Source organism: Hypomesus nipponensis, chromosome 17 (assembly GCF_054491055.1).
Source record: "Hypomesus nipponensis isolate SF chromosome 17, ASM5449105v1, whole genome shotgun sequence".
Classification (NCBI taxonomy): Eukaryota; Metazoa; Chordata; class Actinopteri; order Osmeriformes; family Osmeridae; genus Hypomesus; species Hypomesus nipponensis.
In genome coordinates, this window is record NC_140377.1 from 5,730,001 (window position 1) to 5,750,635 (window position 20,635).

Here is a 20,635-nt window from a genome sequence, read left to right on the forward strand (position 1 = left end):
CCCAGCCCAGGTCAGGCCAGGCCAGAGTGTATTTTCCAGAATCCTCTTGTGTGACCAGACAGCTGTTTCTGGTCCTGGGACGGGATGCCTAGCTATTTACTGTATGTTAAAATCCTTCCAAACCTATTCGCCATGCCATTTTTGAACAGTGTAGGCTTTAAGCTACTTGTGAAAATGGTGTGTGCTTTTTGGGAGTTAGGGAGTAACTTTATTTTTTTTTTTTTTTTTTAAGCACATTTTATTTGTCTCTTGTCACTTAACAGAGTACTTTCCATGCTATTTAAATCCATTATCTGGTCCATCATCATACAGGCCAATGAGGCCATTATCCCATTAGCGCTCCTGGCTGTGGTAGGGCTATGAGAATGCTTACTGGAAGAGAGTCAAAACCAACCAGAAATTGTGGGTAGGTGTTTTTACTATCTGTTATTTATAGCCAGAACTGGAAGGCAATATCAAAGTGAAGAAATGCTTCCACTGAATATGAAATGTGGTCTTACTAGATAGCCTGGTGTCTTCTGCCAATGGAGAAATGCTGTTCTGCTATGGTGAGGTGGGAGCGTGGGTGGGTGGGGCGTGGGGGGGCAGGGGGGGGGGAAGGCAACATAAAGGAAAAGCATCCAGGATGCTTGTCACAGTCTGACCCTGTGTTGTTTCCTCTGTCTGTGTGATAGTGTCGTATTCAGGTCAGTTTTAACAAGCTTCTGTCTCTCTCGGTTTGGCTCAGGTGAGACGTCCACCTGTAGTCTCCCCTCCTGTTGCCATGGCGATGGCCCGGCCGTCTCGGCGGCTCATCAGAAGCTGTAGCCCCGCCCATCTTCTTACACTTCCATATACAGCAGCTGGCCATGCGCCCCCACACATGCATACTGGCATGCGTGACAGTTATTTTTTCAGGATCCACCCCCCTCCCCCCTCCTCCAAACACACACAGACAGACACACACACACACACACACACCGTACTGTGCAAATCAGCTTAGCCTGGCAATGTGTTAGCTGGGTTGGGCAAGCTGTGGTGGGAGGCTGTGTTGCTGACGCTGCTATTACTGTGTGTGTGTGTGTGTGTGTGTGTGTGTGTGTGTGTGTGTGTAAGCACGTGTGTGACTTGACGCACAGCACTGTGTGTACGTGTGGAGAAAGGCACTTGGCGCCACCCGTGCAGAGCCAGTAGTCAGCGACTACATGAGCGACTATATGAGCAGCCAGGGGCCGGGTCAGGCCTGCAGGGAGGCAGCAGATAGACCCAGTCACATATGATGGGCACCTCACCACTGACATGGCAGAATCACATTGACGCTTACTGTTTTTATTTTTATTTTTTTTCCCCAAGTGCAATTTCATCAAAGTGTCAATGCACCATGACAGGATCTAATGTTGATTCACATTGGTTAGGCTTAACACCTTGGATTATTATCTGAAGCCTGTGATAGGATTTCTTATTGAGCTTTTCTGTCTGTAATCACTCTAATGGAGGGTTGGAGAGAACTGGCTGGAGAGAGTGGTGCGGGTCACTGGGAAAATAGTGAGAGTAATATAAAGATCACATGAAAAAGAAGCAAAGCAGTGATGTGCTAGTATATTGTATGGCCATGTAATCAATCATCTTAAAATAACCATTGCTTTGAATGTATTGAATTGAATGTATTCTTATGGGTGAGCTACAAGGGATCATCATTAAATATTTTCTCAGTGTTCTCAAGTTCCATTTGGGAAGAATCAAGTTCTTTTTTTACTTTCCTACAGTTAATTCCGTTGGACCCTTTCCTGTTTGGTGGTTGTGTGTGGAGACTTGTATTAAAGGAAGTAGCATTTTTACCAAGACAATGTAGTAACTGTTGTTTAACCACTACTGTCGAAGATAATTCATGTCACACATAAAGTAATGGATGGCCTTGTCCTGTTAATTACGATTTGACTATATTTGTCTGACATCTCCAATACCTAAACCACTGTCAGGACTCATTCCGTAACTGAAAAGACCTCTAATTTGAATACCTTCTTCCTGTAGCGCAGCCCTCGCCAACCAGATTCGTGTTAGTCAAAATGCCACCCAGCTATTTTTGGGATCTGAAAAATGTGAGCTATTCGAGTCAGTCTGGATGACAGCTGAGCTAATGGTCCAGGTGCTGCTCGCTAACCAGACTTGGCATCTCTAACGAGACAGTCTAAGTCCTTGACCCACTTTGTGCCATTGTACTGTCTTTTAAGGAATAAGTCATGTTGTAGCTGCCCTCGCCAGAGGGAATATGTGTTCTGCCTGAATGTACGTATATTCTCAGAGCAAAACATCCCTGTTTTGTCCTCCTGGGCTCTTTGTATTCTGATGATCCCTCCCCTCCAGATCAGCCAGCGGTGCAGTGGGAAGCGGCTCTCGTGGCATGACGACCACAAACAAGGGAAGCAAAGCCTTGAAGGTAGGTTGCCCACGCGAAGGGAGTTTGTCTCTGTAACGCACACAGTTTATATCCTTTGCTTGCCGGGTGGTCTGTGAAACCCCTTCTTTACCCTTTCCTTTATTTCCTTCCCTAACGCCCCCGCCCCCCCACCCCGCTTTCCATCCATGTCTCTCTTCTTTCTCTCCTCCCTCCGCCCTCCGTCCGTCCTCTCGCTCCGGCCCACAGGTGAAGCGGGAGCCGGGGGAGAATGGGACCAGCCTGACGGACGACGAGCTGGTCACCATGTCCGTGCGCGAGCTGAACCAGCACCTGCGGGGGCTGACCAAGGAGGAGATCCTGCAGCTGAAGCAGCGCCGGCGCACGCTGAAGAACCGCGGCTACGCGGCCAGCTGCCGGGTGAAGCGCGTCACCCAGAAGGAGGAGCTGGAGAAGCAGAAGGCCCAGCTGCAGCAGGAGGTGGACAAGCTGGCCACGGAGAACGCCAGCATGAAGGTGGAGCTGGACGCGCTGCGCTCCAAGTACGAGGCCCTGCAGAGCTTCGCCAGGACTGTGGCGCGCAGCCCCGTCGCCTCCGCCCGGGGGCCCATGGCCTCGGTCATCGGGCCCCTCGTCCCAGGGCAGGTGGGGGCCACCAGTGTCATCACCATCATCAAGTCCAAAACAGAGGCCAGGTCATAGTCGCCGGAGGGGCCGTGCCGTTGAGCGGCGCCTCATCGGGCCTGCTCTCGTCAGTGCATTCTAACGGACCACAGGATTGGCTACGTGGCTCATTCGCCTCTTCTTCTACCTTTTTCTATTCTGGGTAGTCGATCTCAAACTAAATGCCAGCCTCTAAAACACTCTCAGCCTCTGTACCAACCGTACCACAGCGTACTACAGCACATGCAGAAATGTTCACCTTCTATTTATCACCCTGGATTTCATACTAAAGATTACATGAATCCAGGACTTTCATTTGTTTTACGATTCCTGATTTGGCATTGAACTCAAGCTCTTTGATTTGTGTTCATTATTTTCCTCATGGTGCTTATTTATGTGATTATGTTATTTATAACTATGTATTCCCAAGATTGGCTCTAGGGTTAGGGTTAACCCTGAAAAGATATTGTTCCGTCCTAAAACAGGATTTCTTACGTTGAAATGTTATTTAATATGCACTGTTTTCAACCCTTCTAGTCACGAGGGGTTGGGATCACTTCCTTACCGTGTCACGAGTCTGAAAGGACTCCGAGGAGGCCACCTGTGTTTGTTAGCATGCACTGACTGCTGTGATGATGAGCGACTAATACTCTTATGTGATGGATGTCTTGTAAGCAGCCTCACTAACCCAAGAACAAGACTAGTATTCTGGCCTAATTGACCTAAATCATCCTAAATCTGTCCTTCGGGTTTTAAATGTCCGGAGGGGGGGGGGGACATAACAAAAACAAAGAATTACTGGTGATAAGTTAAGCATTCATTTGAGTTCAGTTCCACTCATTAGAGACTTCTATGAACATGTCCTAGTCAGTGTGACCATTAGATGCAATAATATACGTATGCACTGAAAAATACTAAAGGTCTGTCAGCGTTTTGGTAAATGGAATCGTTCCAAATGTTCAACAAATGATAATGGTACACACTGAGTCGTATTGTTCCGCTGAAGTCTATAGTGCCATTCCGAAATGACGCAACAGCGTTTCAGAGAGCCTGAATGTTTTTTTCTCCATGGTTTGAGGATACATTTGAAACCAACGAATCAAACGAGACATGATCATCCATGGAGAAAAAGCTTTTAAACTTATGTTCAAAAATATTTAAGAATGTGTTGTTTTTCTTTTCCAGTGTTAACATGTGGATGGACATATTTCCAAAAGAATATTCACACAAGCTTTACTGTTTAACTGTCAAATGTGTGCATTGTAGTAGTCTTTGTCGAACTACAAGTTCTTGATTTTTATGAATGCATTGAGTACCTTGCATTGTTTTTAGAAACATGAAAAAAAATTACATAAAAACGTGATCCTTTTTGCAATTGTACCAAAAGTGGCTTACTATTGAAGTCTGATAGCTTTTTCTAGTGACTAGGCGCGTGGAGTAGCGCGTTACGTGACGTGTAAGTGACAAGTTGGCAGTGTCGTTCACTGTATAGATGTCAATGCTGTACTATTTAAACAAATCTGTAGAGCTAATCTAGGTGGTGTAAACAAGGTCAGTGGTATTCTTCCCTATGGGCATATGTGATATCTCCTCCGCTCGATGTTACTTCCACTATCGTTTCATTAACGCAAGTTCCGTACGTCCAAACGTGCTCGACAGAAATGGGTTAGGTGATGACCACCTGATGACCAGTTCACTTTTGAGGAAATACAGTCACAGTTTTTTGTTGTTGTCCCAGAACAGACAGTTAAATGGGCGTCCATGGAGAGCTGAATGCAATGTTCTGGTCGTCTTCTGAGAGGAACATATGGACTGGAATTCTGGAGCATTCCAGGTTGTCTGGCTCTGTTGTATTCCAATACCAGAGGGTCACATGCTTTGCCTCTGTGCTTTGGGGATTAAACAGAGTCAGTCTTGTTATTTCCTACGAAACAAGACATGCTCGCAATTGGCCAAATCAACTTGTGAAAAGAAACAGGCTTGCGTTGACCTCTAAGAGTAGACAAACGTTTAGTGATCTGTTGCATAACAATGATCCTGGAGGCCATGCTTTGGATGGCCTTTTCCAAAAGTTGTCTCCCTCAAACTGGAGCCTCGTCAACTGTCTCCCAAAATGAGGATAGCACCAAGCCAAGCATACACAAGTGACCTAGCGAACCACTTGTCTTCAGACAGGTTCTCCTCACGGTTTGTGTGAGGTCGTACAGTGAAGTACATGCACTAATCCTCTGCTTGCTTTGCTCAGGACAAAATAAGGTTGGCCTAAAAAACGAACCACTTTCGAAACAGAGTCGGAACGGCAGCTCTGTTCATCGTTTTTACTGTGTCATAAAGGGCTTGGGTTCACACAGAGAGAGAGAGAAAGAGAGGGCAATCAGAAAGTGCTGCCAGGGATGCATTTTACGTGCCAAGTCGCTGCTCTCCCCCCAAAAAAGGCCTCCTGTAAAAGAGCTTCACACCCCAAGGTGAAAGTCTTCTTGTGCTCACGTGAACGCAATTGTAAGTAGCTACAATGACTGGGTTTCCCAGATTCGTTGAGAAGCTCTTAACGCTCGGAGGTTCTTAGGAGCGTTCTTAGAACTCTCCAAGAACGCTCCGAAGAGGCTCTTGGCGTTAAGAGCTTCCTAACGAATCTGGGAAACCCGGCCAATGCCGTTTTATTCCAACTCCTTGTCCTGCAGGTCAAATTATGTAGAGTGGATTTAAAGATGGAGAACTATTATACAGTTTGTTTATTAATAGTGTGTCCCTTAGATGGTTCCCAAATGGTGTCAGCAGTACACACCTACAAGCCCTGGTAGCTGTCAGTGAAGTGTCAGACTAGGGCTCTAACCTCCTGTGTGAGCCAGCATCCTTACACTGTCTTCTCAACATGCTTACCTATTTATAGTGACTGGTTACCTGTGGAAAATAGTACACTGTAGTTATATAACGGACTCTTGGCATCAGGGTTGTGGTCAATTAAACATTTCCATCAATTCAGAATTGCGGATTGAAAGATTCTGGTTTCTAAGTTATGGCAAATCATTCCAAAAGATGTTGTATTTGACCCACTGACCCCAAGCTGTTTTTCCCCCTATTTGACATGAACCTGTATTGAATTGAAATGGATTTGAGCCCACCCCTGCTTTGCATAGCCCTGTGTTGATGTTGCTGTCCGTCTATCTGTGGCAGTCTTGTGGAGTGAACTTTTCTGTCGTGTCTTTAGGTGTTCTACTGGCACCCTTGAACGTTCTAGAGCTTAACCTCCACTAGACATGAGTGACACAAACAAACAAAGGTGTATCGTATGTAGCTACTGTAGGTAGAAGTGTTGACCATCGTGAAAAGTGATCCTTATTATGCAACTCAGTGGACTGGTGTGAGAGAGTAGGTGTAAGAAATATCTATGTTGTCAAAGTGACTGTGGTCTATCATTTTATACCGATTGCTCCTGTGTTTTGTACATTTATTGTTGAGTTTCTTTGTTCTGTCGGTTTTCTCCCCCGCCCCCCCTCGCCCTAATAGAATGTCAGTTGGCCCTGCTGTTTACGTCAGTGAAAGGAAACAGTAGTTGCATTTTTATTTGACAGTACCGTTTTCACTTGTATTTACGTAGTATGCAAATTGTTGTAACCACGGATATACTCGTACTGTGTTCAACAAAGTGCTACCAGTGTTTGTTGTGAGGTATCCCAAAGAAACAAACATGCAGCTACTTCAATTATTGTGAAAATGGCATGTACAATTCAAGCATCTGTTAGCTTCTTTGCTGTAGAATAAGGTGCAACTTAAACTTGTTTTCTGTACTTTTAACACCTGATATTCATGCACTATATACCCAGTTTAGTATTCAATGGGGGGGGGTCAACACAAGGCTTTAAGTCTCCTTCAATCATTTGATATCCCCCTTGTTGAAGACTGGAAATTACCTGTCCCATCGATTTTTTTTTAATTTAATTTGATTTTTTAACGGTTTGGTTTTATTTATTTAATCAATAGAACCTTCACAGATAGTGGAACAGGACAGGGCTGGAGTTTTGGGTATTAGATTATGTGAGGGCCACTTGCAATATCTGTGTTAATTTGTGGTTTGAGTAGTTGGGTTCCTATGCTGCTACGTTAGGTATACTGTTCATTGTTGGCTAAAGCATCATACCCGGATGGCATTTCAGCGCCATGGTTCATTAGATCTGTTTGAAATTGATCTCCTCACTGTAATTAGTTATGCTGATCAATTTTGTTGGTTCTGGCTTTTTGTTTACAAGCGATGTTGTGTTAGAGAGGATAAATAACTTTTCTGCACTTGTGTGGCAATTTACTAGCTAGATTTAAAAAAAAATCATCAAATTATGCTTGGTGGACAATTGACTGTGCAGTTTATTTTTTTTCTTACTCTTTGTAAAGAATCTGTTTCAAAGGTATAAGAGTCTGAAAATAATGTTGTTTGAAGCAAGTTAGAACAGAATTATTAATTGGTTTTGTTATTTTTCTGTATGGGTTGTAATAATATATTGCAGTACTTTGTATGAAAACAGAGAATAGTTCATTGTAACTATTTATAAATTAAATTATTGTACTTTTTCAATCTGTAGATAAGTAATATGATGTATTCATATACCTGTATAACAACTGTGGATTTACCCGTGGTTCTCTGAGGTGTCTAAGTTATTGATGTATATATTGTATGTTTGTTGATACAGCTTACTTTATTTTCTATGACTAATAAAGAGGTTTTGAAAAGGACCAGAAGCCTTTTGTATCCCTTTCTCAATATCTCTCTCCCTCTCTCTCTTTTTGGTGGCCTCTTGAAATGTGTTTTTTGTCATATTCTGTGGCGTCATTGACCTACTTTGATACTTGTAAAAATAAACTGTCGGGGAAGGCTTATCGCCATCCAGGGTGGGTTTCAGGAGACGGCGATCATTTAGATGGCACGATTTCTTTTTCTATGATCCAAAAAAAGCAGTTGGGCGACCCACTTTGAGTAACCTCGGTGGACATATTTTTGGCCCGACACGGGTAAAACATTAAGAGTCATGAAGGATGTCTAGGTGTAAGCCTGTCCTAGATTAGGAAGAGTGGTGAGTTAGTCATCCCTGCTCCCTCTGTGGCGCCCGGGGCCCCTCCTTCTCAACACACATCACCCACCTTGTGATGGTTTGTACCTCTGCTCACACAGGAAACCACATCTCAAGGGAGGCACAACTCAGAAGAAGGCCAGACAGACTGGATGCAATCTGTACCAGAAATAAAACGGCGTCTCTCCAATGAAGCTCTTTCCTCCGCCCTTACATTATTACAGCTTTCGAGCGTAGCTCAGGACTCCGATCCAACCATTCGTTCAGTCCACCTGCACTGTCAGCAAGGACACTTTGTTTATTAATACAAACCCTGTGTTCTCAAGATGGTCCTTTTCACAAACCCTCGCTGTGCTCTGCCACAAAATTACACCCAGGTTTCTGTGACCTGTTCCTCAGAAGATGCTCCACTCCGCCTGAGGAAGCCTGCCCCAGACGGCTCCATGGCCTCTGAAGAGTTGATTAAATTTGGCGGGTGGGGTTGAGGTGAACTGGTGGGCGATCTAGGACAGCATTCTTCATCCGCACCCATTTCTGCAGCAGCAGCAGCAGGTGCTTGCCCCAGTTCTCTGGCTGCAGCCCACTGCACAATTAATGTTACCATCCCCATTAGAAGGACCTTGTGTTCACCAGGCCTGGCCAAAGCTTAGCTCGCTGCCCGACTCAACAATTGGCCTCATAGTATTAGACAGTAAGCCTATGTGTGTGAGTTGTGACGGGGTATATTACTTTAAAGATCCGTATTACCCATGCGAGAGATGTGTAGTGCCTGAGCTATTGATGCTGGGAATGATTGAATCATTTTATGGTTAGATCCATTAAGTTATCCTGCTGCTCTGCATGGAAGTCATTGTAGCATTAAGAAGTTTGGGATATCCCCCCCAAAACTTTTACAGATAGGCTAAGGAAAGACGTTTATTGTGTCATGTAAGAAGTACAGAATTGGAAGTATCGTTATTTTGAAGGTATTGAAAGAACAAAATATATCAGGCTTTTAATATGAAGGATGTTGTCTCCCTCTGGTGCCTGTTGTGAACATAACATCTTGAATTGTGATTTTGCAGCAGTGGGGTGTACATTCCACAAGGTTACGCCCCCCCCCCCCCCCCCCCCCCCCCCCCCCCCCCCCCCCCCCGGCCAGGTTCGGTGTATCTACAAAGATTGGTGAGGGTTTCATTATAGTCGTATGGGAACATCCACAAGTGTATGGTATATGGTTATCGCATATCTAGTGTAGTGGTAGTGCATAATAGGAGTTGAAATGTGTTGTAAGGTTATTATTATCAGATGTTCATTGTTGAAAGGCCTTCATTTTATGCAGGTAAACGTAGAAGCAAGCCGATGACCTCTGTACACACATATTTCAAGTCTACAAAAGCTACAATGTCCATGTCACATTAATAGTAATAACTTAGCCCAATAAATACTTTTTTGTTTGACCACGCATCTAAATTTATGATCAGTTAAAACAGTATGATTACATTGTTTTACCTATAGGTAATTCCACTTATTTAACTTACTTTTCCCAACACACGTTGCAATGGTTATCTACAGTCACATGATGGTGGAGCGTTCTGCGATTATGTAACAATATGTCGGCGATCCTCTTGCAGTCATCGTACGATTCAATGCCATATGACGCCACTTCCCCGGCAAAGGAGGCGTTGTCCCACCGGTGATACTCCTGGAGCGTCACTTCTATGCAGAAACCGGCTATCCTGCTTGGGGACACGCAAAATACATACGTATACAATTTTTTATAGTTGGGAAATTTGTGTCTCCGTCTTGGTGTAATTGATAGAGGTTCCCCGTCTTTATACTTATTGAAATCACACAGAAACAGTGTTATCGTGCAAAAAATGATCAAGAACGGACACCACCAGACCAACACATCGGGAAAAGACGCAGGGACGACCCTCGGTGCTACAGCTTGCAGTCCAGAGAAGAGAAGACGAATCATACGGGTGTGGTGCGATGGATGGTGAGTGATGTAATTAGTATAGAGTTAAAAAGATTATGCCAACGTTGCTACGTATTGTTATCAACATATAGGGCTTTTAAACCGATCGCAGTAACATTAGGTTGGATCGCCTTGTATCGTCATAGTCAACATTAGGCTATAATCCTTTTTAGTAAATCACAGGCCAGCTGTTTAAATTGCGTAGGAACGCAAGACAATCTAGCCGTTTATCTAACATTGTTCACCGGCTAATAGGCCTATGCATTTTATCACTGCCATCGTTATCACGCTACCCCGCCTGACAGCGCAACCCTGTGCCGTCTGAATGGACAGCCACGGCGTCACATGCTGATGATGGTATGAACTCTTTACTATGCAGCCAGGACATCACTTGTATTCACTTTGCGTGAAGGCACGCATGCTTAGTTACATGCAGTTACAAAGTTACATGACAGTCTAAGATCACTATTATTTGTTATTTTCATTTTAAAATAGAGCAGACTAAATTACTTGTTTCCCCCCTCAGGCAAACTGACCAGGCATGACGAGTGACAGGTGCATGGCCTAAAACAAATACATTTGCATTCATATAAAGATATATCTACAGGATGACTACATATTTCCTCTTCCACGAAATGATATCCCTGTTTAATATGTGGTGGTTCAGTGTTGAAGCAAACTTCCCTGACTTCCCTAAATTGGACCTACATTATTGTCAACTGCTCTTTTCACTCTACTGTTAGAAAACCATCAAACAGATGCTCTGTCATACAACACAAGTTTGATTGTGGTTTGACGTACACAGGTCCAAAATAAAGGGTTAGGGTTTGTCAAATATATCTATTGACTTAATCAAATCTGTATTTTCTTGATATTACCCTGTTCACCATTGTCAAAGCAAAAACTTCGATTGATTTACTTTCTGACGTTTTAATAATGCATCATGGTGACTCATTTGAAAGATGCACTTGAGCACACATCCACTGATGTGCTTAGGTGAACAGAAGTTATCGCCAGGTGCGCTCGGTTCTATGACAGTTACAACCTTCCACATTCCACGACACACTATTTTGCACAGTGCAGCCTAATAGCGGGACCACATCCCGTACCCTTCAACCACTGTCAAGCTCCAATATCAAAAGCCCCACACATCCCAAAGATGTCCTGTAGGTGTGCGGGAGAACAGCATGCCCTTGTGTCGTGGCCTGCTTATGAGCACAGTGAGTGAATGATAAACAGACCTGCCATTGTCCAGCAGTCAGTCCACTCTGAAACACTGTTGAGCGAGTGATCTGGTAACGATACAAGTCTTTAGATACATGCTGTTCCCTGCTGCGAGGGCACCCAGAGCGTCCTGGGCCGAGCGGAGGCTCGGGGCGGAGGAAAATTCATTCATGTGTGTGAAGAACAGGATTACGCTGGCTTTCTCTGGGCGAATTCCAGCCGTTTCGGTGCGGCCGCCTAACTGTGGTTTGATGGAATGTTGCAGAATGTTTTGGATGCCAGAATATTAAACGGTGGGGTGAGTTCCCAAAGGGAGCCAGTGTCAACAGAGCCCATGTCGGTAACCCCCCTAACCCCTTCAGCCCACACCTGCCATGGTCGCCCCACAACACACGCCACCTGTCTCTGCTCTCGCTCAGAACATTGTTTACTGTGCGGCCTGCAGGCCATGTCCACTGTCAGCAACAGTAGGAGAGAAACACACAGGACACATTGACAGTGACATCATCAGGGCTTTAGACAATCTAGTACAGTCCCGTTCCCCCAACCCCCTCCCCCCTCCTGTTAAAGTTACAGACGGTCCCTGTTCTGGTTGGCTGGTTCCCCCTGACACAAGGTGACAGGGTCAAAGTTCGCGTGTCAGTCCCCTCCAGTAGCAGAGCCTAGCTCCCTAAGAAGGTGCCAGCATCATCATGGCCAGTGCTAAAGTTCACCTCCAGCACTGCTGGGGTAGCGATCGGACCACCTCAGAAACGTGACCTTACCTCACTCAGGAACTGTTATTGTTGGAATGACTCATTCCCATGTTTTTTATGGTCTGCTTAAGTCCTCCATGACATAATAGATGATCTCATAGAGATATTGCTGTGTTCTGTCTGTCAAAAACAGCATATATAGTTCTCACATCTTGACTCTATGAATTGATTACATTCTCACAAAATATGTAATTTCCTGTCACTGCAAGTTATGTTTTGTAACTACACAGTAACAGGCTCCACTCAAATTGACCAGTCAGTTCTACCTGACTCAGGACATATTGATAAACACACACACACACACACACACAAATTGATGCATAGTCAATCACTACTAATCAATGTTTTTATTTAATTTAGTTCAAACATTTGGGATCCCTAAGGCCAGTGTCATGGCTACGCCTCATGAGATCCTCAGTGAATGTATTTGTGTTGTACACTCTTTGTCTCCCTATCCCAGCACTCTACCTGGTGTTGTTCACAGGAGGCTCAATGCTGTTTGGCTGTCTGCTACCCGGCCCATACTAGTTAATATTTGATCATCCCCTGTGATCCTCTTGTGATCCCTCCCTGGTACAAAATACAACAGGCACACCCCTATCACCACCTCAGGCTTGGTGTTAGCTTATGTGGTGTTCCTGGGTTACAATATCCAAGGGCAGACAGAGGGAGAGGGACAGATACAAGGGGCCCTCCTCCTGGTCTTGCGCAACCCTGCCTCTCCGTCTCTCAGCTTGTTTCCCCAGCCGTTGACCTCCAACCTCCTCGACCCCCTCTCCCTCCTCCCTCATGTCTTCAGCCTCCCTGGCCTGCCACGCTGCCTGGTCTGCAGTCAGCAGCACATTAGGCCCCATTACCACACCCCCGTGGCTCTCATTATAGCTTGCATTGACGGTTCCAAGTCATCTGACACAGACGTCCTTTACTTCTGTCTGATGAGTTCCCATATCAGGCAGCCACACTCTGGTTCACTGATAGAGAAGATAGGATGTGTGGTACTGTAGATAGTGGAGCCCAATAACCCCAGTGGGTCTGCTTCCAGGGCCTGCTGGACGTCACTGCTGGGCAGGCCCAGACAGGGATGTGTGCCTGGTGATGAGTCCTACCCTGAGTGATAAGGGAAGAGCAGCACAAGTCTGTGTTTCTTCTCTGGCTATGTAAAGATCTCTGACTCTCTTTGGTTCATTGATTTTTAGAGGACGCTATTTATATCTGTGAATGACAATGAATTTACAAAAGCTGACCGAATGTTTTTTGTTGTTGTAAAGTGATGCTCCCTTCCGCAGAAGAAACATAATGTAACTGTACTTTATGGTAACATATTAGCTGTCATTATAAACAAATCAAGCAGTACAATATATACACTCTCATAATAGCCATTGATCACAGCTGTTAACAAGTTTTACTCCCTGGGTATCCTGTGTATGCTCTTATCTTTATCTCTATTCCGCACTTCAGACACAATCGCCCCATGTGAGGATGAGAGAGCAGAAAATGATAAGGTTGTGTTGAAGTGCTGAAGGGCTAATGTCCACCTGTTCGTTGTCACCTTGCTGGATTAGGCCTACCATGAAAATATCCCAGGTCCAATCTGTGCTAATCTAATTATCTACAGATGACATGGCAGACCCTCTCTGCAGGCGGTGAATAAGACATCGTCTTCTGTCCTCTGATAAGCCTCATTGTAGGGATGTGTGTATCCGAGCCTTGAAGAACAGGACGAGAACTAAAGCTAGTTAATGCTTACCACATGTGGATGACATATTAGATACATGTAGGTCTTCTTCCATCTTTCGAATGCCCCACTCCCTTTTCACTGTGGTGCAGTAGTTTCCGGTCAGCAGTTGATGTGTTGCGTCTCTCCAATAGACTGTGTTCTCTGTGTTGACCCCCCCCCCCCCCCCCAGCTATGACATGGTTCACTATGGACACTCTAACCAGCTGCGCCAGGCCAAGGCCATGGGGGATTACCTCATCGTTGGAGTCCACACAGACGGTGAGTCCTGCTCCCTGGAGGGTCACCAAGGCTACTCGCAACCCCCCCCCCCCCCCCCCCCCCGATACCTGACACTTTCTCTTACACACAACGCAGACACGCACACAAACAGACACACACTCACGTAGAGTGGGGCGATGCCAAGGTGCCAGCCACTGTGGGCTGCGTTTACACAGACAGCAGCTGGGCGCACAAAATTGATGGGCTGGGGGGTTGTTGTGACAGAAGAGGACACATACACACGCGTACACACACACGCATACACACACACACACGCATACACACACACACAGTAAGTGTGCCACAGGACACCCAGGCTCTCCCCTGGGCCTGAAGTTCCCTCTGACTCACCGTGCCCCATGGCACTGTTTACGATAACTGACAACAACACGGCTCTGGCTTAACTCAAACAATGCAGCGTTGCGGAGCGAGCTCTGACCCAGCTGACACAGACACAACCTCTCACTACCAAAGGTCATTTTCTTAGGGAGCTAGGCTCTGCTACTGGAGGGGACTGACAGCATTGTTAATCCCAATGAACGTTTCACGCATTTGCATTCAAACTCACTCACGCACCCACGAAAAAAAACGTTAAGAGCATTACCCTATGTATTTTCATATCATTTCTTATCACTGTCGTAGTTTAGTAAATCAACCACCTGTACGTTACTGCTGATAACTTCACACCCGGCCGGCTGACCTGCCAACCATGTCTAATTTATTCCCATGTGCCCCGCCCAACCCTTAGGTGAGATCTCAAAGCACAAGGGCCCACCTGTCTTCACTCAGGCTGAGAGGTACAAGATGGTGCGAGCCATCAAGTGGGTGGATGAGATAGTGGAGGGAGCCCCGTATGTCACCACCTTGGAGACCCTGGACAAGTACAACAGTGACTTCTGTGTGCACGGAGGTCAGCTCTCTCTCTCTACCCCCACACACGCACACACGCACACGCGCACACACACACCCCACCTTCCACACATTCTGAAACAGACAGCAAGATTATCATGTATTCCATTTTTTTTTTAAATTACTTTTAGAAGATATGATTGAATCATGGATGGGTGTAATTGAACCATATTTGGTACTTGGGCTAGGCTTGAAAAGTCCAGTAAAAGGTAGAAAAAACAGCCCCTTTCTGGAAGGATAGATTTGACCATAGCCATAACACTGTCCTGGACATGATTGACATTTTGAATGTCTCATTTCAGATGACATCACACTTACAGTGGATGGGAAGGATACATATGAAGAGGTGAAGAAGTCAGGAAGATACAGGTGTGTAGCTTCGCCTGAAGACAGGGTTGTTGTGATGTTAAAGAGTGAGAGCTCTTGAGTGGGAGCTCTGTGTGTGTGTTGTGTCTGACCACCGGCTGTTGTTCCAGGGAGTGCAAGCGAACTCAGGGAGTCTCTACAACTGACCTGGTGGGCAGGATGCTCCTGATGACGAAAGCCCACCACAGCAACATTGTGAGTAAATGACAGTGATGAGTGTAGAGTCAAGCTCATGATCTCTGTCAGGACATTCTCATACCTTAAAGTATGTACATTAAAGTACAACATTTGAATTATTATAAAAAAAGAAAATAAATACAGTAACAGTCAATTGACACAAAGGGGCAACAGGTCTCGCAACTAACCTTTTTCCTCACTGTCCCAGTACCGTCCCGAAGTGAAAAATGAACCGTCCCAAACTGAACTTGACATGTCCCAAAATGTAAATTCTTGTGTTTTTGTATTTTTACATTCTGACATGGGTCTACGTTATTTGCAACACTACTGTTTTTTTAAGTTGTCAAAACAAAAGTTGCTAAAGATTTTCAAAACGTTTTGAAAAAAAAGTTTAGAAAGGTTTAAAATATATTCGGTTTGCATCATTGTTGAGTACCTGATGAGGACTTTACTAAACTCTTATACGTAATTATCACAGCACTATCACCAGCATCACTGTATTGCTTTATGAGGGGCCAGACTGTAATATACTGCAGGGGAACCACTCTCCTCAGGCCTCCAGGGAAATCTGTTCCCGCTGTGTTCTCAGTGTAAAAGACTGATGTATAGATGAAACTTGCTATACATAAGGATCACAGTAACATACATCACCAGCATCACTGTATTGCTTTATACATGGCCAGACTGTAATATACAGGGGGGGGGGGAGAACACCGGGGAACCAGAAGAAAATAAAAAAACACTTTTCTGTTTCCCTCCAGGGAAGTTCAGATTATCAACAACACACAGACAACTTTGGAAAGGTAAGTGTCATGTCCACTCTGACACAGTTACAGCTTACTGGGGTACTGTAGTCCTGTGGGTGCACTGCCAAGTTATCTGAAAAAAAGCCCATTATTATCTCTACTCAATCCAGGTAACTTTCTACTGACCTCATAGTCAGGTTTATTTCCGTCCAAATCCATGGTCCAGCTTTCTCTGCCATGACTCGTTTGTAACCAGAGTTGCCAAAGTTGCCCTTAAGGCCAGATGCCAACTCTTCTGAAACAAAGCATTTTATTGTGGGCCTGGCCAGTCAGCGATGAATGCCACCTCTGTTCCCCATCCAAGAGTCTGACCAGGGGATCAACTTGTTGTTGTGGTTCCAAATGGTGTTGGAGGAAATAAATGGGTGATCTTGTTTTGGTTTGATTGCAGTTACATAACATGAGCTTTTATTGCTTAACTTAATGAGACAACTGAATGAGAATCAACGTTCTTGGCTGGTTTGAATGCAGGAACTTGAAATTCTCACAGTCCCCCCCACCCCCCCTAACCCTAACCCTAACACCCCCCCACCCATGATATTACACTCACATGGCCACTAAGTTGTGCAATTGGACCATTCTTTCAATGATCGCAGATAAAACATAGATAGCTCAACAGTGTCATGGGGGGAGAATAAACATTTTACGTTGTATTTATTTGTTCTATTTCTGTATTATGGGGGTTGCAGGGTCCTAAGGGCCACAGTCCATGGACTGGGGTGTCTCAGTTCCTGCAGACCTCCCAGAAGATCATCCAGTTTGCCTCGGGCCAGGAGCCTCAGCCCGGGGATACCATCATCTACGTGGCAGGAGCCTTCGATCTTTTCCGTATCCTCTCACATACCATACTGTACCAGGCCCGCTGGATCTAGGATATGGATCAAGATTTTGATACTTATTTAATGCAATTTTGCTCTCATCTGACTGACTCACACCTGATGAATTGGGTGGACAATATGAGATCTTGGGAGGGCCATGCCCAACCCTGTAATATCCTGGAGCTCACCATGTACAAAACAAATCCCGTTTTCAAATCAAATTCATTGTATAAATTATTATAATTATTCAGAAAGATTCAGAAGGATTCAGAATTATTCCTGTTTTTCATTCAGAAAACATTTTGAATTAATGTCCATTTGAAATCATCACATGCCCTTTAGACCTTAGGTTACAGTTTTGTGTTTCAGATCAGTCTGTCTGTTTTGTTTATTGAATCAATAAAGTATTACACTGTTAGCAACAGAGGTTGCACATTAAATAATCAATGATAGTTGTCCTCCCTAACCTGTCACTATCCAGATATCGGCCATGTGGACTTCCTGGAGGCTGTGTACAAGCTATCAGACAAGCCATATGTTATAGTGGGGTTGCACTTTGACCAGGTCAGTCTGACATACTCTCTTCTTTATCTTGACTTCAGTGATGCAGGTCACCATGCTGCTGTGGGTGTCGGTCTAACGCTCTCTCTGTATCTGTGATGTCATTCTGTCGTGTTCAGGAGGTGAATCGATACAAAGGGAAGAATTACCCCATCATGAACGTCCATGAGAGAACCCTCAGTGTGCTGGCCTGTCGAGTGAGTCCTCGGCCTCCCCTCCTCTCTTTCTCCCTCTCCCCTCTTCACCCTTCAACCAGACAGTAGAAAATGGACAAGGCTCAGATTTTCTTTTTTTAACGTTTTTCTTCCAGTATGTTTCCGAAGTGGTGATTGGTGCACCATATGCAGTCTCAAGAGATTTGCTGGACCATTTTAAGGTGAGGAAATGTATTAGTGTGATGGACTTGGCAGAGCAGAAAGATAGCACAGACTTGAGGCCCTGGGCTCCTATCCACATTCATACCAGGAAGGTAATGAACTGAAAACCATCTGAATCAGCTTTTGTGCTCACTGGCCATTGTCTGTGCAGGTGGACCTGGTGTGTCATGGGAAGACAGAAGTGTTTCCAGACAAAGATGGGTCGGATCCTTACACAGTAAGTTATAAAGCCCCTTTCAATTGCATACCATCTTTGTGTTTTGATTTACTGTGTCGATGCATCTAAATTTCAATAGTTTTTCATTTTGGTTTTGTTTTTGAGTGTGAAAGCTAACAGTGGCCCTCATTCCTCTTGTACCTAGGAACCTAGAAGGAAAGGAATACTGCGTACTGTAGACAGTGGCAACAGTCTCACTACGGACAACATTGTACAAAGGATAATCAAGAACAGGTGAGGCCACCAGACCAGAGAGCCAACCTGCCGTGGTGACAGGATAGACTAAAAAGATGCTAAATCTAGAACTTTAAGGTGCCACATCGTAAGGACAAATTTAACATTAAGTTGAGGTATTTTGTAGCTAACCTCCACTCAACAATTCTCATTTTTGACAAAGCTTCTCAGCATTTCACTGCCAACTTCCTCTTTGTGTCTCAGACTGCTTTTTGAGGCCAGGAACCAGAAGAAAGAGGCCAAAGAGATGGCTGTGATCCAGGCCATGAAGAGACGAGAGGAGGAGAAGGCCATGGAGAGAGCCCAGGCCCAGGCTGTGCTGTAGAACACCCCCCCCCCCCCCTCCCTCCGCCTCCAAGCACACCATTGATGTCACCAGTGTCATCCAAGACTGACAAACCTAATCCATCTACCCCACATACAGTAAAACCCCCTTCTGAGGTCCACCCCCCCCACACACACACACAGACTGTCCTTACTTTCATTGGCAGCACCATTTTGTCATTCATAAATACTGTTATAATACAGTACCAAAGGGGAGCTCTGTAGTGGGCTTTACTGGTACATGTAGGTGCTGATGTCTTTATTTTAGTCTTACCATACCGTCTGTATGCACTTACCTGTCACTTCTTTATAATTTGACACGTCCCCCATAAAGACCTCTCACTGTCGGCCTTCTAAACATTTCCAGGGAACGGTGGCTGCTTTCCGCCCGGTAACGGGCCCACCCTGTCACCACTCACATTCTATCTAATCTATCTCTGTATATATGTACTGTATGTATCTATTATACATTAATTACCAGCTCTCTGGAAGTGAGGTGTTTGGTGGTGAGAACGTCCTACCCCACTGAAGCATTCCATTGGTTGACTTACTATGGGTTAGCAAAGGGCATTAATGATTGGATACTCCAGGTTGAATTAACACCAACATGTTTATGTTTAGGATGTAACCTTACAGAATAGATAACTATGCAATTAAAAAGAGATTATAGATAGCTAGATAGTGAGATAGATAAGTAGAATCCATCCAAATGGTATCTATCTAAGTAACGTTGAGACATTTAACAGCCACCAATCTAAAGCATTAGGAACTATAATAGTGTTGGTTATAGCCTCAGCTTCTCAGATGTGTAAACCAGCCCTTGGAAGTTGAACTGTGTAGAATATGGGCCAAGCTATGGGACCTTATGTATATACCTGAACTGAATCCTCTCCAGAGTAAACTGACAGTAAATAGTCAGAATGGTTTTAACTAGCAAGAGCACTACCAATGCCCCAGTGCAATTCTTGCTTTTGCCACAGAGGGTCACAATATACCTTTGAAATCACTCTTTTTATTTAATGTTTTTTTTTGCATTTGGGTAGAGAGCACTACAGTTTGACACACTGCTTTTAATGAATCATAAATTAATTCAAGATTATTATATATGGTTGGTGCTGTTGACTTAATAAACAAATAACCTTCTACTGGCCAGAAGTCTAAATACGCCACTGTACAATTGAGATGATACTCACATTTTCAAAATTAAAATCTAATTAAATATATTTTTCATAAATGTATATTTTGCAGACCACCTCTATATGGCGTCTGGTTGGTTTCATATGTTTTCAAAGCATATAAAACGTTGTCTGTTGGAATGTATTGTGTAAGCTTTACTTATGTATGTTATTGACAATTCTGATCACTAAAATGACAAATGCTGTGGAATTTGGTACAGTAGCCAATATTATTGTCAATTATAACAACTACATCTGAAAACCTGTGTTGGACATTTCCTCCTTTTGGTGAAACCTACTGTGTTTAGAAGGCACTTCCCTGTGCTGGACTACAAAACAATTATTCATCCACAGGAAATCAACTGCAAGGGCACTTCGTCATAGGGCATGGTCTGATTGAACCTTTGATCAGATAAAATAAGGGTTCCCTTGCACACAAATTAATCACTTCACGCTGGGAGATTGGTAAATGTCAGTTAATTAAAATAAGATCATTACTTAGGGCTTCTCAATTGGGCATAACATTATTTATTTTAATGTGTAATATCCCATGGGCATTTCAGCAAATTGTAGACCACACCCATCCATGATCCAGAGGTCAATTGTGCAGCTTAGTGTCTCTGGCAAGGACTCTGGTAA

General features: G+C 44.4%; 2 protein-coding genes across 3 annotated transcripts in view; both read left to right on the plus strand.

The window, feature by feature from the left end:
- Nucleotides 1-7,762, plus strand: part of LOC146253161 (transcription factor MafG) — a 15,135-nt gene extending 7,373 nt beyond the window's left edge. Inside the window, exons 2-3 of the mRNA XM_084677894.1 lie at nt 2,344-2,416; nt 2,624-7,762. Coding sequence (XP_084534020.1) covers nt 2,381-2,416; nt 2,624-3,076 — 489 coding nt within the window. The 5' untranslated portion in view covers nt 2,344-2,380 and the 3' untranslated portion in view covers nt 3,077-7,762. The remainder of the gene's footprint in view (nt 1-2,343; nt 2,417-2,623) is intronic.
- A 1,991-nt stretch (nt 7,763-9,753) lies between these two features.
- LOC146253162 (ethanolamine-phosphate cytidylyltransferase-like) lies at nt 9,754-20,258 on the plus strand. Of its 2 annotated transcripts, none has more exons than XM_084678818.1 (13): nt 9,754-10,078; nt 13,944-14,032; nt 14,781-14,942; nt 15,244-15,310; nt 15,418-15,502; nt 16,246-16,287; nt 16,980-17,118; nt 17,590-17,672; nt 17,789-17,866; nt 17,980-18,045; nt 18,198-18,263; nt 18,409-18,497; nt 18,702-20,258. In XM_084678818.1, the coding sequence occupies exons 1-13, from the start codon at nt 9,957-9,959 to the stop codon at nt 18,820-18,822; spliced, it is 1,209 nt and encodes a 402-aa protein (XP_084534944.1). In that variant the 5' UTR covers nt 9,754-9,956; the 3' UTR covers nt 18,823-20,258. The 2 variants fall into 2 exon arrangements, with proteins under 2 accessions (XP_084534944.1, XP_084534942.1); XM_084678816.1 differs by having other exon boundaries at nt 16,246-16,286; nt 16,970-17,118.
- Nucleotides 20,259-20,635: the final 377 nt, after the last annotated feature.